The sequence below is a fragment of the Paralichthys olivaceus genome, chromosome 21, assembly GCF_024713975.1.
Source record: "Paralichthys olivaceus isolate ysfri-2021 chromosome 21, ASM2471397v2, whole genome shotgun sequence".
NCBI lineage: Eukaryota > Metazoa > Chordata > Actinopteri > Pleuronectiformes > Paralichthyidae > Paralichthys > Paralichthys olivaceus.
In genome coordinates, this window is record NC_091113.1 from 15,442,893 (window position 1) to 15,462,649 (window position 19,757).

General features: G+C 40.1%; 1 protein-coding gene across 1 annotated transcript; it reads right to left on the bottom strand.

Moving 5' to 3' along the window:
• Nucleotides 1-243: 243 nt before the first annotated feature.
• On the bottom strand, nt 244-19,292 carry gsg1l2b (gsg1-like 2b). The gene is made up of 5 exons (XM_020082687.2): nt 18,451-19,292; nt 17,219-17,266; nt 14,559-14,711; nt 3,733-3,844; nt 244-3,414 (listed from the first exon to the last, which is right to left on the bottom strand). The coding sequence occupies exons 1-5, from the start codon at nt 18,749-18,751 to the stop codon at nt 3,114-3,116; spliced, it is 915 nt and encodes a 304-aa protein (XP_019938246.2). The 5' UTR covers nt 18,752-19,292; the 3' UTR covers nt 244-3,113.
• Nucleotides 19,293-19,757: the final 465 nt, after the last annotated feature.

Sequence of the window (19,757 nt, forward strand, 5' to 3'; positions counted from 1 at the left end):
AACGACATTAACTTACTAATAGCATTCCTGAGTTTCGCTATACTGTTGGGTTTTATGGGTAATTTAGATTTGAACAGCCTATTAAAAAATACAAAAATAAAAGAAAATCTGTGAAAGACCACAGTGTGATATTTCCAGTCCTGTGAGAGTGTAGCTGAGAGACATAAGACACCTCAGTCATTGCCAGTAACAGTAAGAAAACAGGGCCCTCTTGTGGTCAATAACGAAACATTTTGGAGAATGTAAAGCAGAAAACATAGTAAAAACATGTTGGTTTATTATGATAGTTATTTAACTTTAAATTAAATATTCTCATATAAAGTTGTCAATATCAATATATTAGGTTGCAAATAATTATCCACAAAAATGTAACACTACACAAAAAGTGCCACTGTTAAGAAGTCTGACAAAAACAGAAAGACAACAATTCATGCTTGTGTTCACGGCCACCCAGGGTGATGAGTCTGAGTTTAAAATGAACCAGAGTTCAACTGAAAGTTTTCTACAGTACATTGTTAAATGACCACATAAATAAAAAACACAAACATAGGTCACATTTTCAAATGCACTTAAAAGTAAATTGTTTAACCACAATCTCATTCTGAGTCTCTCAGTTAATACAGTGCTGTGAATAAATAAGAAAGTACCCACTGTCAAGTAAATATTAACACTGCAAGATTCAAAAGAGGAGTGCTCCTCTCACTGACAGGTTTTGGCAGTTTGCACAGACATCTACATGTTTCCACTGAAGCAGTTATTAGCTGGAGAAACAGCATTGTCTTTGTTAAAACGTCGTGAGCAGAGCATGCTGTCTGATCAGAGGCATGCTGCTGGAAGTAAAGGCACTCAGCATCGCCAATAGGCATCTTCTACCCACACAACCATCATCCTTCACACTCTGACAACATCTTATACTCCTCTGTGGATGGAACTCCAATCCTCAGGTCCCCACTGTGCTCTGTGAAACACTTCGTCCATAGCGAGACAAAACAAACATTGAACTCTGTCACAGATCAGGACACAAATTCGGACTAGGTGTGACCTTATTCTATTTGGTTCACACATCGGAGGCAGTACGTCATCAATTCAATATAAAGTATGAGTACCATTAGAAGCAGTATGAGCTCCTCATCATTGGGCTGTCCATCTATGTGTTTACAGCAAGTCACACACAGCTTTAACAAATTTGTACATTTTCCTTAATGGATAAAATCCAACAGGCAGTGAACCAAGAGGCTTGAGAGCCGGAGTGTGCTATAGTTGATCAGGCCATTGTCCTCTCCACAGAGCTTCATCTTCATTCTCTGTTAGTTCGCTGGTCCGATCCTCAGCTTCATTCTCCTTTTGACTCACAGGGTTTCCGCAGTGACCCTTCACAGCAGTATCACTTGTGTAGAGGTATATCGTAAGTTAAGACCTATTGACACCACTGTAGTGCCAAATAGGAGGGCTCATATAACATGGTTCAGCTAAGTGGGAACCCTTCAGCACTAGTTTTCATTTCAGCATCAACACATCATCACCACATCAACTCTGAGACATTATAGTCACAGTAAAAAACTGAGACCGTCACTGAGATGACTACTAACAATCACCTTAGAGTTAACACAAGACGAGAGAATTTGGTGATAAATTTGCTTTTCCGCTTCGTAACAGCGGAGACGGAGATGTTTACTGTAGATGCAAATGATGGAGCGAGTTTAAGGCTGCTGGAAAACAATTCATGCTTGGAAAGAAAATTTGCTAGTAGCTAACCCTCTGGCAGAAACTGAGCCATAGAGTATACACTAGAAAAAAGCATGATTTGGCCAAAATAACTTTGAGGTAATTATCACAATATCACAATAGGAAACTGACCTTGAACTGTGGCAGGTTATTAGCCTGTAATCAGACTGTTATGTATGTTAGCATCTGTGATAGCAAGGACCCAATTAGCTAATTGCTGTTGTATAATAGCTACCGAAGGTCATGCGATTAAAAAACCAAAAGGTTTGGGGTTGAGAGTGTTTGTGCTCTAATAGTCAAATATTGAACGTACTTAAATTCTAACATTATTTCTGTAATGATACAGCACCAATATAAGCTAGTCCACAGCAGCGTTGTCAATATAAGGATTGGGAGCCACTGCCTTAAAACTATACTGATTATAGACTGACTATACTAACAGTATTTTATTTATTGAATATACTCATGATCAAGTTTTCAACTCCTAATCTAAATAAATGTCTATTGTCATGTTATGACTATTGAGAACTACTAATTTAACTCCACATTTTGTAGCAGGTGGCTAAAATGTCTGCTTCCCCCAAATCCAGTGGTAGCTACAGCCCTGACTGATCAAAGACGTTACATGGCTTCAGGGATAGAGAAGAAAGCCAAAATGCGCTCATCACTATTTCATACCAAATGTCAAAGCGGCTGGCTCGCAACGATGAACCCAGAGTGCAGTTTCCCTTCAACTCTGCAAAGCTTTTTAGTGTTTTTCAACTTATTGTTTGGTTTTATGGCCGACAATTTTATTGATTTGTTCCACACCCTGCTAATCTTTTGTTTTCTTCTCAATAAAGAGCAACTAGCTCACAAGTTAGTGTGGACAAAACAGAGTCTAAAGAACGAATCCTGGACTTATATTTGCCAGGTTGCCAGAAACATGACTCCAAATGAATGCTAGTGCTGCTCTGTCTGCAGAATGTTGAAATTGGCAACAATGTTAAAATAGATAGCCTACTTAAAGGTCCAGTGAAGGAGATCTATTGGCAGAAATTGGATATAAAATAATCCTAGTGATGTTTTCACTAGTGCGTAATCATCTAAATCGTACAAATTGTTGTTTTCTTTACCCTCGAACCCCTTTATATTTAAACACTTTATATTTACATCAGTTTTAAATAGCTAGCATCTAGCAAGTTATCTATAGCCTATTCAATTTATAAGATCATAATGTCATATATGTCACGTGTGTGTATTATATTTTCCACTTGTTGTGGACTATTATCACCAAATGGCCAAAAAACTTCCAACTGTGGTCTCACTCTGTTTACAGTAAATATCTCTGTATCAGATTGAACACGACAATGACACACAGTTGTGTGACATTGCTACGACTTTCCTCTCTAGCAGTACTCTTCTCCATGTGGGTCGGGCAGGTCGTTGAGGTCCAGGAAGATGGAGGTGTTGGAGAGTTTGCGTCCGTTGGACGACAGGTCCAGCAGCTCCTCTGCGGTGCTCGGCACCGAGCTGATATACATGTCCCACACCTGCTCCGGAGAGTCCAACTCCAACAGCTTCTGCTTGATCTTCAGGTTCTTCTCGATGTTTCTGCGCTTGTGCTTGAACTCCAGGATGGTTTTAGTGTAGCGGTTGATCGTGGTGACCGAGGACGCCATGCAGGCTGTGAAGGAACTCCATGCCAGACTAAAGAAAAGAGACAAATAGTGTCAACCTCTTCATTCAAACTAATATATTATTCATATTTTCATTAGTTTGTTATTTGATAGGGAAATTGCTCATTTAATTAACAGACAAAATACTGTAAATGAACAAGAAAAAGATGTATAAGCAGTTTTTTTTATCTGTGGTCCCAAGTCAGTTTTTAAAATGCAACCTGAGATAAAATAGTATGACCTATCTAATGTGTATCTGTTTTCAGATGATATTAAAAGATCCCTCTCCCAGTACCACTGGTTTCTTTATGCATCTAATAACTGTTGCATACTAAATACATAAACTCACATGTACGACCAGCTGTAGTCCCACGTCTGAGGCTTCCAGTCCTCTGGGCCCAGACTGACTGTCAGCTGGAAAGCAGTGGTGAACATCATGTGCGCCACCATCCCCAACAGACCTGCCACACGGAGGAAGAAGAAGGTTTGAGACAAACTCAATCATCCCCATCGCGTCCCTTCCACGCAATCACCACTTGGTGGCAGTGTTACATTACGTGAAGCCGATGACATTCCTCTGTGCAACCATTGCTCTCCATTCGAATCTAAAACATCACATTTCAGCTCACTGAAACATCCGTGGTCAAACATAACTGGAAAGTTTACTCAAGGAAAGTTTTGGTATTTACTTAATGAAAACCTCAATACCTTTCAGTGGTACTCGACCATGTTTTTTTATAGATACAGTTGCATAAAAACAAACATATTGGTGAGTACATGAGTAGTTTCTCACCAGTTTGTAACCTTTGTAACCCCTCACACATAAGCAGCCTCTTGTCAAGTTTAATTTGTCTATGAGTTATATTCTGAGTTAAATATTAGTTATGAGTCAGTAGCCTCCTTTGAATCAAAGCTTAATGCTTGTTTTTATTTTTCTGAATTTGTGTATTTTTACTAGTTTTTTTTTTGTAAAGCACTTTGTTTTGATTTTATAACTATTTAATAATGTATTATTATTATTATTATTATTCCTCCTCCAAAGAGACATTTCCCCATGTTGTGTTTACAACATTTTTTAAAGTTTGAGGCCCACAGGTAAATGATCCAATATTTAAAAGTAGTGAGTCACATGTATTGTTTTGGTCGGTTGTTTTTTGGTTTGGGTATCATTATGTCACCTAACCATCATCACACATCCATATTTTCAGAAAACCAGCTTGGAGCTAAGACTGGCGAGATTGTATCACTGGTACAGTCAAACAGTCTAACAACTAAACAACTGCAGAGGTATGTATATGTTTTTTTGAAGACATAAATTAATAAGGATGCAGAAATGTTTATAAGTACAAGAATCATGTGCCTCTGTCTGAGAGTTATAGAATCCACTGATGCAATGTAGGATAGCAAGAGATAAATGCAGCTATCACATCCATGTGTTTTTGTTTGTTAGATAAAAAGAGTCAAAGAGGGAAAAGAGACAAATTAATGTTTGCCAAGTCCTGTCCCTGCTGGCTGCTGCTGCCGCTTCTCATGCCAAGCTTTCCATTCTCACACGGCACAGACAGTTTACAGTTAGAACATTGGCAGATTTATCACACAGCGCTCTGAGTACATTTTTAAATAGTAGGTCAGACAGAGGTGCACACAATGTTTTCATCATGTTAAGAGTCTGATGCTAAAGCTGCTTAAAGCAAGAATCTTAACCATGATCAGCAATTTTGAACGGGCATTGCATAAATGTACATCTTTTCTGCATTGTTTATTCTGTAAAATATAAGTTTCAGTATAAATGCATTAGATAGCAATGAAAGGCCTCATATACATATATATATATATATATTACAATAAAGTGATATTTTGTCTTGATAACTACCGAAATCGACTGATTTGTGATTTTGTATCTTGATTGATTTTTAGCCATCTCATCCATCCCCAATGGAGACAATAGCACAGAAAAGCTAATTTAATAGAGCTAGTAGTTCTGTGTGCACGTACTCATTGTCCTTCTCTCGAGTGCACATCTTCCTCTCTTTTGGCTCCTAGTCGTGTTTTCTTCATTTACTTTTTTTGTCTGTTTTTTTTTTCTCATTTATGTGCCAGATTCTTGTCAGCTAAAGTCCAGGCTCTGCTGGCACCCGTCACACTGGACCTCTCATCACCCACAAAATAGTGCGGGAATAAAAACTAGCATGTGTAGCCCTCCAATCCGATTACCACATAAACCTCCCAAATCCCTGGACTGAACAAGAGCGCACCAGATTTAGCACCAAACACCTAAATTCCCCATCTCATCACTACCAATGCTCATGTTTATTCCTGAAGATATCCCAGTGCAGTATTATCGTAACGCTACGCAGATGAGAGCCGGCTTTGTGTTGGAATGAGAGGAACTAATCTGAGTCTTGGCACGTTGTGTCATGTGTAAATTATTCCTGTTCCACTCGCACAAGGTCAGTTCATTCTTTGTGAAGTCAATGAATGTCAGTCCAGGTTATTTATATTTAGTGCCAAAGCACTCAACAAGGACATGAAGTGAGTATCACAGACGCTCCTTACACAGTTCAGGTGTCTTCCTGAGGAATCGTGGTCTGATACCATTTGTCTACATTGCTATGTACTCCATGATCACTAGAGGGCAGTAAGGTTAACCAAGAATAAAGAAAATAGGCACAGTACATTTTTTTCTTGTGAATTACAGCATGTTTTTACCTTTAAAAGTATTCAAATAATAAAAAATAAAGGTGTGTGTGTGTGTATAATATATAATCTTGCAGCTTCGTTGTACACCACGTGTGAAATAGATAGGTCTGAGGAAATCTTGAAAAAACAGCAGGTTGCAATTTCTGAGAACTTCAGAAAATTGCCTTGTAAATCATATTGCTACAGTATAAACAAAATCATAACTTCAAGTTGAAACAAGTCTACAGTTTGCATCATCCGTCTCTGTTCCACTTTTAAAATGCAACAAAGTAAAAAAAAAAAAAGAGATTGGCCTCAGTCATGGATCTCTTAAAGCCCCTCAAAACTTTGGGTTCAAATCACAAAGTTTCTCTGAAACTGAACATACGTCTGCATAAGTTTGGAAAACAAAAACCTTGTTTAAGAGTTTAACACTGAAAAACCTCTGCATCATGTGGGTGTGGTTTATTGGATTGAAAACAAAAGCAAAAAGAAAATGAACCATTAAATATTGATCCTAGACGTTTCCATCCCACTGTGGGTTGTGTGGGTAAACACCTTATTAATATAAGGAGCAACACCTTATGTTTATTATGTTTTGACATACACAGCTGGATAGTATTCAGATCTCTTCCTCTTTTTATATATTATATGACACACACACACTCATAGATATCAGTTCCCTAAATGTGCCTGTTTAAGACTGAAAAAGGGGAAAATCGTGGAATTCCTGGATCTGCACCAAATTTGTCATTCAATATGTGATGATGAGCTCAGTATATAGCAGAGTAGGAAAAGTGAGTGGGGGATTTCAGACACGACAGAGACTATATACATGAGGAACACAGGTGAAACACATTAGGAACAGGTGCAGACAATCACAAGGGCAGGAAACAGGACGGAGACAGGAAGTAAAGCAAAGGACACACACAAGATTTCAAAATAAAAAATGTCACCAACTACGCTGGCTGTGTCTGAAATCACTCAATAATCATCATAGAGTGAACTTTTTATTTTGTAGTGCTGTCTGAATGTTTTTATACCCCAGTGGATTCATTGTTTGTCGAGGAAAGATGTGTACAATCAGTGGTCCTGAACTGAGCAATATATCCCATCATACAATGTGCTCACGACATTATTTGGAATGAAAATGGTGGAGAGACGAAAGGAGACGGAGCAGCATGTCTCAGCCTTCACTCTGAGTGATTCTTCTCCTTAGTATTATTTTATTCTTATCAAAAATATGAGGAGGGTTTATATTACCCGTTATTTTCCCAGACCAATTTTAAAACAGTCTGTTTCATCATATGTCCCTAATATTTCCAGTGGCATAGTTAGATTTTTTTTATGACTGGCAAAGAGAAGTCTGTGAGTTGTTGTACGTCATAATCCTGTGGCAATGACCTAATTACCAGTGCAGAGAAAATTTGCAGAGTAGTGTTCTTTTCTTTCGCAGATGAGCTCACCATATTGTCCTTTACATAGAAGCCCCTTTATAGTGAGTAGGGGTTAATGAATGAGTGGTAACAGAACACAAACCCAAACACCAAGAAAACAGGAGAAACATCCTTAACATGAAAAGTCCATACAACAGAAAAGGGCATAATCATGATAGTTTTACAACCATTAACTTTCATCTGGCCCAAAATTGCACTCCATGCAGTGTAGTGGAAAATGAGCCAAAACAAATTGGGAACCACTGCTCTACTACACCTCCATTTGGCAGGAGGAAGACAATCATTTGTGTTATTAGTGAGGTACAAACAAGCAAACAAAGCACAGAAAGTCTGAAGCCATCATCACTCGCACACACAAATCAGCAATTCCACAGAAGGTTTGAAAACCACACTCAGGGATTTTGTGTCCTTGCAGCACAATCCTCTGATAACAACTGAAGGAAGTGCTGTTTTTACAGAAAGTGTAAAATTAATCAACCGAACCATCCTCAACAACAAAAACGTGCTCTTTCCTCCAAACTCATTTCAGTCACAGTCTCCCTCATCATACCCCAGACGACTGAGAGCTGTAATAAAGGTTCATCTGGTCACCTCTCTTTCCATGGACCCTATTACCATAAACACCCTCAATCTATTTATCCCATTTAAAACACTAACAACTCCTAAATGTCTCTCCTCATTCATACATTTTACAATCACCCTCTGAGATAAGCCTGAGAGGTTCTTAAAAAGCAACCAAAAATGAGAAAATTTGTTTTTTTGCAAGGAAAGTTGCCCTCAGTATGAACCTTACAGAGTTCAATTTCCCATTTATGCAAATAGTTCACTTCAGGAGACAGAGAGTCATGTATAAATTAAACATCAGACACACAGACAGGGCTGAAAGGTTCAGTTGCTGTTCAACTGAAAGTTAGAACGGGCAAAATTCGAGGGCACGGCCACGAAAACACAACTCACTGAAGCCTGAATTTGAGAAGCTCAAGAGCAGGAGAGCATGCTGGGTTCAACTCCTGTCAGTGAAAAACTCAGAAGATGAGGACACAACAAGTGGATGACTGGAGAGGGCTGTAACAAATACCTGTTGGAATACAGCAATGCTGAAAATAGTGTCAGCTCTGTGAACCTGAGGACTGACGCTGACAGATGGGGATGCAAATAAATGTGGTATGCGTACACATACAAGGAATTTGACTCTGGTTATTCCGTTGCTCTCAACGTACAGAAATAGACAAATAAACAAAAAAACAAGGACAACAAAGTAGAACAAGGTTAAGCAAACATTTAACTAATGTGTACAAGTATGCAAAAGTATGAATATATGAACATTGACAATGAAATGGAGAAGTAGTGCAATGACTGCAGAGATGCTAGAATAAATATGGGAAAGATACTCACAGGATACTTTATATACATGAGGTAGATTGAATATGTATTCATATTTATAATTTAGAATATATAGGTACCAGATTATTGCACATGGATTGTTCCCGATGCTGAATGACTGATTAAGTGTTCATAAGCGTGACGACCAGAAGCTAGAAGCTGTTCTGGTGTCTGGTAGTTTTGGCCATTATCGATCATGTGGGGATAACAACCTGGATCTGATGTTTCAGAATTATGTAAACAGAATTAATTTAATCTATGGTGGTATCAGGTAACAGATTCCGAGGTACAGTTACAAACTAAAAAGTGAACAAGAAGTTCTTGCGAGAAAGAGAAAGAAAGAGAAAGAACTGCACTGATGCCACAACTGCAGCTGAAACTATGAGGTCTCACTATCTGCATAGGGGGTGAAAACGTTTTGGACCATAGCAGGATCATGCAGTAGCTTGAGGTAGCATGACAGTGCATGCAGCAACTAGTGCAGCACAGACCAAGTCACAAACTCCCAGGTGCCAAAAATGTTTGGGCTTACTGAAGCCCAAACATTTAATTGTTTTAATTGTTTCTTTAATTGTTTCTAGGTAACTAGTTTGTTGTCATGAAATATCCTGACATTAAAGATGTAGAAATTTGTCACTGTGGGTTAACCGTGAAACAGGGGCAGATAAATTCCATGTGACACTAATGAAACGCCAAACAAGTAAGACAAAAGACCAAGGGATATTTAACCAGTAACGGCACAGCCTGTTCATTGTTTCACATGAACAGGCTGTGCCTCACACAACGAGATCAAAGAGCACTTAGCTGACTCTGTAATTTGTCTAAAAATCAAAGCATTCCTCAGAGCAGGAAAATCTTTAACACCTAACTGATCAATATGTAGCCTCAGACTCAGCTAAAAATGCCATGTTTCCGAAAAAGCTTGTTAAGACCTTTGCCAGTGGAGAGAGAGGTGTGGTGTGCAAGATTGTCTACAGCCAAACTAGTTGGCTGATCAGGGCCTTTCCTTTCTAGGCAGAAACAGTACACCCACTAATGATTCTTCTAACTTACTGATCAAAAGATAGCTACAGGAATACAACACTGACCAGAGTCTATCAAAACCCATTAGACACATGAAGGAAAACTTTGTTGCGTGTCAACCTTGGCCTTGTTCTACGTATATGTTTCTCCCATTATGGCGGCAGGGCAGGGAAAACAAGCCTCATCTATCTCTCGGAAAAGAACTAATAAGTACAGTTTCCAAAAGAACAGAACTTTAATGTTAACATTTAATCTTGAAAGGTGTTTTCATCTTAAAAAATAGTCTGAATAATCAAACCATTAGTGGTAGAACTGACAAAATGTAATGGGCTCCATATGTGATTGTTTTATTCATTCTAGTTGAGAAGTTTAAGTTGTAAGGTGTAAAGTCAAAATGCAGCCTTACTGGAACTACCTCTGTGTTTCTAATTAAATAGACACAAATATGTTACAAACTTTAAACAACCAAAAATATGGCCAATGTGTGGACATGAAATATACTGGGTGTACAATTCTTCAGCCTACAGCTCATTGAGATATTCACTAACCTGCCAAGTAAGTAAAATGCAGTGGGTCATTGCTGTTGAGCAGATCACTTTTGCAGCGGATTCACCACTCCGATCATTTACAGTGTGGATTAGAGAGAGGGTCACTGTTAATTCCTTTGCTGAGAGAGGCAGGCTACAAACTGGCTCAGGGACCAAGAGCCATCAACTAGAAGCAGAACTAAGGACTTAGAGGAATCTGTTGAGTCTGAATCCTCAGTTATTTTTTTTCTGTGTATAATACTTGGCCAAAGTTGAAATCAAACTGATATATTTCACAGCACGATCTACATTAGTGCTTTCTAAGGGGTTGGATCTTTTGGTACAGACTGATCTTGGGACAGGTAATTTGACTTTGAACGTTTGGTTGGTTGGGACCCATAGCTGAATCTCAAATCTGGTTGTGGGCCAGAAAATCTGGTTCGAGAGGGGCACCGACACTTTGCTGGTCAAAAATCAAGAGCTGCTTACGTCTTGCTGGGGGTGGAATTATCATGACCAGCAAGACAAAAAAAATGGGATTTGGAAAAGTTCATTATTGATAATAAAATGGTTGGATGCTCACAAGGCTAGAAGCAATGCAGTCATCCACCATTGTTCTTGATTTTGGCACAAGGGATGGGAAAGCAGAGACGTACACAGTGACATAATGAGGTGGCTCTATGGTGGCTCGTGGTCTTTAGCTAGTGAAAAATCAAACTGCTTCTCAGAAGGTTCACAAATTAAACCAACTCTGAACACTAGCACCAGCCCAGAAACTTTGTTTGATATTTGGAGACACAACCCTTTCAGGATATAACCAGTAGGTTTATTCCTCGTGCAATTGTGTAGCACTGAAAAAGATTGTAGTCTGTACCCAACTGCTTGGTGAGTCTAACCTTGGTTCTTTCCCCAAATCTCCTTTTTTAAACCATTTAAGGAGTCACTGAGGCCGACAGCTCAAAGGATCCCCCCATTCTCTTATTTGGAGTTACTATTCATAATTCTATTTCACATTTGCTTCTAACTAGCTATCACTTGTGGATTAAAGGTTAATTAAAGGATTATAGTCATATTTAATTAATTTCTGGGATGGCCCCATCTGTGGCACTATATGTCACCGAATGGCGAAGTATAAGACAAAATAAAGCCTTATACTGCAAGAAAGTGGAAAAGAGGGTTGCACATCGTCATAGGACAGCGAGGAGCAGAGGACGAAGACAAGTGTGTCTTCACATGCCAACAGGCAGTAGAGAGAGAGAGAGTGCACATAAAAAAAATTTAATATTAATCACTGCGACAAAATACTTGGTACAGAGTGAGTCAAAGAGAAAAAGGAGACATCACACAGATGAAAAAGCATGAGAAAGACCAAGAAACTGCAGCGCAAATGTCTTTCACTTATTGTCATCCCCCTGTGCTAAGCCACGGAGGATGAAATTCCCCTTGTGCAGTACGTCCTGATAAGGGGGAGTCTTGCCTGGGGAATGATATTCCTATGAAATAGCTACACACAGCTAGTGTGACGGGCGCTGTGCAGACAGCAATAGCCTTTGAGATTGCTCTCTATAGTGCACAAACAGGCGCAAAGAACTGGAGAAGTCAGCTGCGTGTGCAACATAGCAGGACAATGCACCTACTGGGTTGGGGCGTGTTGTGGCTTCTCCCTCACAGTTTTGAGAAGGAGTCAGGAATCAATCCAAAGTTACCACGAGTGATCAGAAGGAGCTACTGACGTCTTTACCCGTCAACACTGGGCTAGGGCACAAATTAGTCAAGCTGCTAGCCCTTTGAATCCTGAGGCATTAAAGAGGCTGGAGAGGGCAGATACTGTAAGTCACTAAAGCCGTTTTCAGACATGACCTCTGGGTAAAATATAGAGAATTGGCTATGGAGTTTATCCAGAGTTTGCCTTTCACACATGCACGATACAGTTTTCTGCACAGACGTGCTCACAACAGCATCACATCCTCTGCGTTTTTCAGGCGAGCGGTGGAGCAGCCGGGTGCAACAGACAGAGGCAGGTACTGACGTATTAATTCCGCTGTGGAGATCACGTGATCATGTTTACAGCACCCAAACACCATTGTCAGCTCTTGTCACAACAACTTTATCAACTGGAAATATTAGTTTTCTTTTTGTTTTTTTCATTTTTGCTTCTGTTGTGCGTTAGAAGTGTCATCAAGCAAGTGCTGACAATTTGCAATATTTTGGTACAATAGAGAAATATGTGTTTAGGATGTAAACCTGTCCTCCTGAAATCGAAAACTGTAAAACTGTAGTGTGCAATACCTGCTGATCAGGCTGTTGATCCATTTATCCATTGAGTAATGCTCTGAAAGTAGCTATGTATTTACTTGATGCACTGCAGTTCTCATGGAAACAAACTAAGCCAAAGTCTCTGCTGCAGTTGCATGTGTCATAGTGTCTGCCATGGTTACTCATATGGGCCACATTAACAATGAGGAGAAGAGTCTATTCCACTGTTAACGTGAGGCGTAATGACAGCACTTGTGGGCTCATCATTGCACAATTCTTTAGAAATAACATGTAGATAAACCTCTGAGTGTCTGACATAGAAGAGGACATGGCATATTTGCCCTGATCCGAGGGGAGGAGGGTTTGGAAGCCCTGCTCCATGAAACCTTCAATTTTGGTGATAACAGCAAAAGTGGAGACCCAAATAATATGATATGATGACCAGATAGTGAGGTCAGACAGCTGGGCGTTTGGCTGCCTGAGTCAAGGCGAAGCAGCTAATCATGTCAACTGGAGCGGGTAATGCGGTGGTAGAATAAAGGCAGTTGTAGGCTGCTGCCTTCTCAATGATTCAAGAGAGCTTATGGCAGTGATGTCATTATGGAAAAGGGTAATTTGCCTTTCACCCATTGTTGGGAAACGAAATGGTTTAAACCGGGGGTAGCTGTCAGGGACCAGGTCCACATCATCTGAGGCAGCAAAGGTGTCTGCCCTGTGCTGCTTGTCAGCCTGAGGAGGGAGCTGACAATGTAGGCAAAACACCTGAAGTGTGCCAAAGGCAGGACTCCCAGCGGTCATGATGTAGATGTAATATAGGACACATTTGAATGCTCTTGGATGAAGCACATCTCTCTGGCAGTTGTCCAGATGCTGCTATGTAATATGTTGATGAAAACGTCCTGTTATTGAGGTGAGGTCCACTGCATAGGCAGCCCATCCTTTTTAAAAATCTGTGTTTGCAGTTGCTGCCTCTCGTTCCTGCAGTTACTGTCAAACAATAACCATGTCTCCTAGATATTCTATTTCAACCCGTCACAAATATAATTTGATGATGATGGCAGAAGACAGGTCCCTGTTATATTGATGCAGGTGAACAAGTGTGAGCATCTTAACCTTCCAATGATTCCCAGTGATTGCATTGCTATAATTTTCTCCACTTAACAGCTTTCAAAGAACCAAGCAATTTAACCCAACTCAAACTACATGCACCACTATAAATACTCATTCTCTTTGACAGACATTGTAAGAAATGTACGAGCCAATAACTCTGTAGGTTACTTCCTGTCAATAATTCCAATTACAGCATAAGATATGAAGAGCTTATCTTACAGGACAACACCTCAATTATAGTAAGCTTGGTTAAATGTAGCCTTCATCTATACCACTTATCCTTTGAGGGTCACAGAGAGGCTGGAGCCAATCCCATGTGACATTGGGTGAGAGGCGGGGCACATCCTGGACAGATGGCAACATACAGAGACACAACCATTCAAACTCACACCGACAGACAATTTAGAGTCTCCAGTTTACCTTAAACCACTAACCAACGCTATGCGGGCTTGTTGAAAAGATTAATCTAAATAGTCGTAGGCGATACAGATTTCACATTCACATAGAACAACAAGTACAAGTTAACAGCATGTCTACCAGTTTATAATGACTAGAAAGAACATCCCCCTTAGTCACTGCCCAAAAAAGGTGCAAGATAAAAAAATTAAGAAATACACAATTTGAAAAAGTTAAAGAACAGCAAATTTGCAAAAGTATATTATGCAGATGTCGCTCTGTGCAATCATCAAATCACATTCTAATTCTCTACATTTAACTATACACATTTTGATGCTACCAACCTGAGAGCACAGTGAATATGGCAGCGAAGGCGTTGAGCTTGAGGCCATCGATGACATTGCCAAACTGACACACCTCAATGGACATGAGGATGCCTCCGGTGGCCAGCAGGAGGATGTACAGGCACTCCGCAACAATGCACAGCCACAGCACTCCTGTGGAGAGAATTGATTACGGTAAATGAAAAGCAAAGCAAAAAAAACAAGGGGAAAAAACGAGACATTCATGGGAGTCGAACATGGTTGAGTGAATGATAGAGGGGGCGTAGAGATAGGAAGTGACAGAGAAGAGTGGTGGTGGGGGGGATTTAGAAAAGTAAATGTAGGTAAGCAAGGGCGAAGGGACAGGGATGAGAAAAGCAGGTGGTTTGGGGGGAGAATGAGTCAGGAAATCATCATTAACCTTCACAGTCAGAGAAAGGATATATGATCTACCCAGAGACGTGCAACAGTCTGAGCTCATGGTTTTATAAACCTACACATGTAAGCCATGGTTTAATTGCTTGTACAGTATCACCTCAGGCATTGTACGGTTAATTAATTACAAAATTGACTATAGTAAAATGCATATTATCCAAATTATTTCCCTCTTTTTTGCCTATAAATTGAATTCCACACTTCAGTCTAGGATGATTTCAATTACATTTAGAGTGAGGGAGTGAAGGGATGTGGGCAAAATGATATTCAAAACTGGCTGCAGTGCATTTTTATAAAAGCTTTGCTTATGTTTGGCTTTGATTTCCAATATTTGAATCATATTATATCAGTATGTAGTAGAGCAGGACGTAGAAGAAACTGCAGCTAATGCGTTGGAACACTTAATATGAGAATATAATGCTATCAGAAGCACTGGCATCCAAACTGTGAAGTCAGTGTTTGAAGATGTTTCTTATTTCACGGTCGATGTGTATAAAAAAAGGTACGTTTGAAGTTTCCTTGTTCCAAACCTCGAAATCGCTGATCACATTCCAGCAGTTCACTCAGATCTGGTGTTTTGCACCATATCACCATGACCAACCAGAGGTTTGTTGGTGGAATTAAATAATAAAGGTGGTATGTTTTCTAGATTTTCTCTCGACACTGTCAGACTTCCCCTCCCTGTCTGTAATTCTCAGCTCCAAGTCCGATCGATATAAAGGATAGGATTCTCTTTTTTCAAAAACAAAGTGAGCAAATTCTCTAAACAGCACTGGGCACTGTAGTTTGATGTTTAAAAATAGAAACCATGTCAAAATATGAAAATATACAGAAAAAACATTGCTGGCAATAAATATGAATGGAATTATCAGTAGCTTTAATGGTTGTTGTAAGGTTGCTTTCCAAAATAAAATTATAATAAAAACAAGCATGCGATATATATACAATAGGGATAGTGGGGAATACACTTATATGCTTTGGAGACTATTTATATTGTTCTTCTATAATGTAAGTCTTGGCAAATCAAGCAAACGTGCATATTTCCAATAGATTTTACAAATTGTCCACTATGTGTGTGCACTGATGGCTGGAGGAACTAATTATGTGGCACGAGAGTTGATTGATTTGTTAAGACACCACTTAACTTATTGCCAAACAGTGTGAGTGATCAGTTCATCCACAGCTCTGCTGTGCCTCTCCACACCAAGCATACTGTAATGAGGATGATTTAGCCTTTGCCTGTTGACCTTTTTACAGTTGAAGTAGAGAGAAGAGGATTTATTTGTTGGAGCAAGGGATGCTATGTTGACTGCCTGCAGCATGAAGGACATATTCTCATTGGTCTACTAATATGGTTTTGAATCCATGTGTAGGCTTAAAGATTGTAGGAGTATAGTTCCAGCTTTTGCATAATGTTCTGACAGCTGTTTGATAAAGGAAAACCTACCGGTGGAAAGTGTGGGCCAGCGTTTCATCACAGTGACAAAGAGTCTTAAACTCCTTTTGCAAAATGTCCACTTGTCACTACAGCGCTAAGCAGCTTAGTTAGAGTCATCACAAAACAGCCTTTATAACAAAAGAGCCAGAGATTGAGATTGTTTTTCTGTCTATGAGCAACTTCTCAGCCTCATCTGAGAGTCCAAAGAAACCCAGCTGGATTTTTTCCTGGTGCTTTTTAGGCTGCATTACAAACACTGGTGCCTGTGGTGATGCTCTGGAGCTACTTCAGAATTATTCCTTTAGTCCTCCTCAAACACTTCTACAATATACTGTCTTTTTTTATTGTTTTATGTGCTGGACGTTGTGTGCAGAGCTTTTTACAAACAGTCTATAGTTCATAGTGAAGTCACAAAACGGTGTGTTCATCCCACCTGGTTTATCTACAGTGAAGATTTGATAAATAAAATGAATTGCTCTGTTACTGTTCATATGTGTGTTATATGTGTTTAGCTGATTTACTTCACTGGTTTAATTTTTTCATACATTAGATGATGTCGATTAAGCAATCGACACAACCCTCGGACCCAAGTTTACAACTTTCCAATAATCAGATCCATATAAAGCATTGCAGCAACAAAATGAGCGTTATGTTCTTTTTTCACACAAAACTGGTCACTGCGCTTTCTCAGGCCATTTACAATACACATGCCAAGTATGAAGCAAATAAATGGAATGGCTCGCGGGATATGTGTTCCACAGGCAGATGTTTGTGTATATGCAACAGTGTTTTTCACATATATGCTTACCTCTTTCATTTGAAGGTGCAACATAGAGGAAACTTCTGCAGTTTTCACCTGTAAGAGATTGGACATTTTACTGACCCTTCAGGGAGAAGAGATCCACTCAGCTGCAACATGCAGATAAGTGAGACAAGGACTTCCTCTCTGATCCATAATTCATCCAGATTGGAATATAGATTTCACAGGAAGGCCATTTCCTTTTCAGAGATCAAACTGTGATATTAAAAAGAAATCACCATTTGATCCATGTGCAGGGATTTCTGTCCTCTGTTTGTGCAATAACAAACACTGTCACTGTACTTCTACCACCAGCATTTTCAAATCGAAAAACTCTATAACTGTCAATGAGACAAACTGGTATATGGGGCTCAGGAGACAGACACGCTGCAGAAGCCCCAGTTAGAGAAGGTGCAGGTCTCATCTGGTTTATCTGGAAGTGGCTCATAAATCACATGGGCAGCTTTCACACACCACAGTAAAAGCTGTGGATTAGAGGATGAAATACAACCTTTAATCTCGCTTTCCCTTCCAGTTTTTCATTAAAATGATTAGAGGACAGAGCTTGACAGAGAGTTAATGGCAATTATAATTAATCTGGTTAGTTTGAGACGATCTCAAGCAAAAACAAAGCAATAATCTCTGATTTCAGGTTTTCAGATGTGAATATTTTCTTCTTTTCTATGACACCACTGAAGGAAAGATCTTTTACCTCTATCATTACTATTACCATTACCTCCAAATGTATTTAACCATTCGTTTTCTTAATGTGCAGCACTTTATACCTCGTAATGAAAAATACTGTTTAAAATACTTAAGTTAATGATGATCTTTATTTTTGAAGCAAACGATTTGGATACGTCAGTTTGCACATTTAAAAAAAAAGATTACCTGACATCCTGGATAATGAAATTCCTGCATCTAAAATCCTCTACATCACCAGACCCGTTTCTTATTAATGTATTATAGGATTTGGTGTTACGATTTGAGATTAAGACTTCTCTGATCCAATAAGTGTAACTTTCAAATTCATTTCTGGGATTAGTCTCAAACTGCATTACTATGTTAAAGATGGATTAGAGATGTTTTTTGATGGGAATACAACGAGAGAGAGAGAGAAGCTGCCTTATTTCACTGGATACTAGAAGGACGTGGCTCCGTGGCGCACAGCCCCGTGCGCTCTGGCGCGCTCCAGACCCGGCAGCGGCAGGATCCCGGCGCCTCTCTCCGCCAAAACTTACTGGTCATGTTGATGTTCTGCTCGCAGGAGAACCAGATGCCGGTGTGAAACTTCCTCATCACGTACTTGTCCTCCCCGGTCTCCCAGATGTACTGCACCAGGCGCGTGTCGTTGATGTTGGAGCTGTTGAACCTGATGCAGAACGACTGCTTGGTGGTGACCGGGCCGGTGCAGAACGGCTTCACCACTTTACGCGTCCCCTCGCACCAGTAGCTGGTGGTGAGCGCGGACACGGCCAGGAACAAGGCGAGGAAGTTCAAGGTGAGAGCCAGAGATGCTCTCCGCCGCCGGTCTATCCCCATAACGTTGACCGGTCCGGGGGGGAGTGAGGACGCCTGACTTAATCCCCTCGTTTTTTTACTACAGCGGACTGTGGCGACGTGTCCTTCTCAAATCCTCATAATCCGGTTATTCCCGTTAATGTATCCGCAGCTAATTATCGCCGCGCGCACTGGCCCCTTCAGCAGCCCACTCCTCTCACATCTGCTCCTCCAGTGCTGCTCACTCTCTCATTTTGTAGGCTGCCCCCCATACCCACCTGATACACCCCCTCACACACACACACACACACGGGGATGAGCAGTGGTCCTGCGCGCATGGATCCTAGAAGGCATTTCTCTCTCCACAAAAGCCATGGTCGTGTGCGCGAATAACCTTTAGCTCTTTCTGAACGGACTGTGGGGCTGCTGGGAAATTTCTCGTGCAATTGCCTTGTTTTCAGGAATATTCTTGCCTCAGCAAAATCAAGCTGATCATTTCGAGGCTAAAACACAGTCTGCACTGAAAACAGGTGGTATCCCACCATTCTTAATTATGCGCCATGAAAAAGTGGCTATTTAAAAGTGTTCAACCCTTAAAGGACCAAATACCTTCAATTTAGTTTAGCACATCCATAAAGTTGCAGGACTCAGTACAATATGGTAACAGTATAATAAACCCTATCACTGGAGCCTACGGCATAATGTAACCAGTCCTTTCATTATAGACCCTCTCTCCCTCTTGTTCAGTCCTACAGTATCCGCAAGGGTCCTTGGGTATAACGCTGAACCCCACATTGCCCCGGACATCGGTTCTGACAGTGTAGGAATAGTGTGTGACAGAAATAAATACAGTCCATTTACTATTTATCATATATTTGTCCCTGCATGTGCCCACAGTTTGTCACAAAGCCATAAGATTGCCATCAAGAAAACACTTTATTGTGCCGTTGTGCTATATTTGCTTGCTTCCACTGAACTAAAAAAGCCAGTATATTGATGCCACCATGCGTAATTTAAGATAACATATGTTCTTGAATGAAAGATGTCA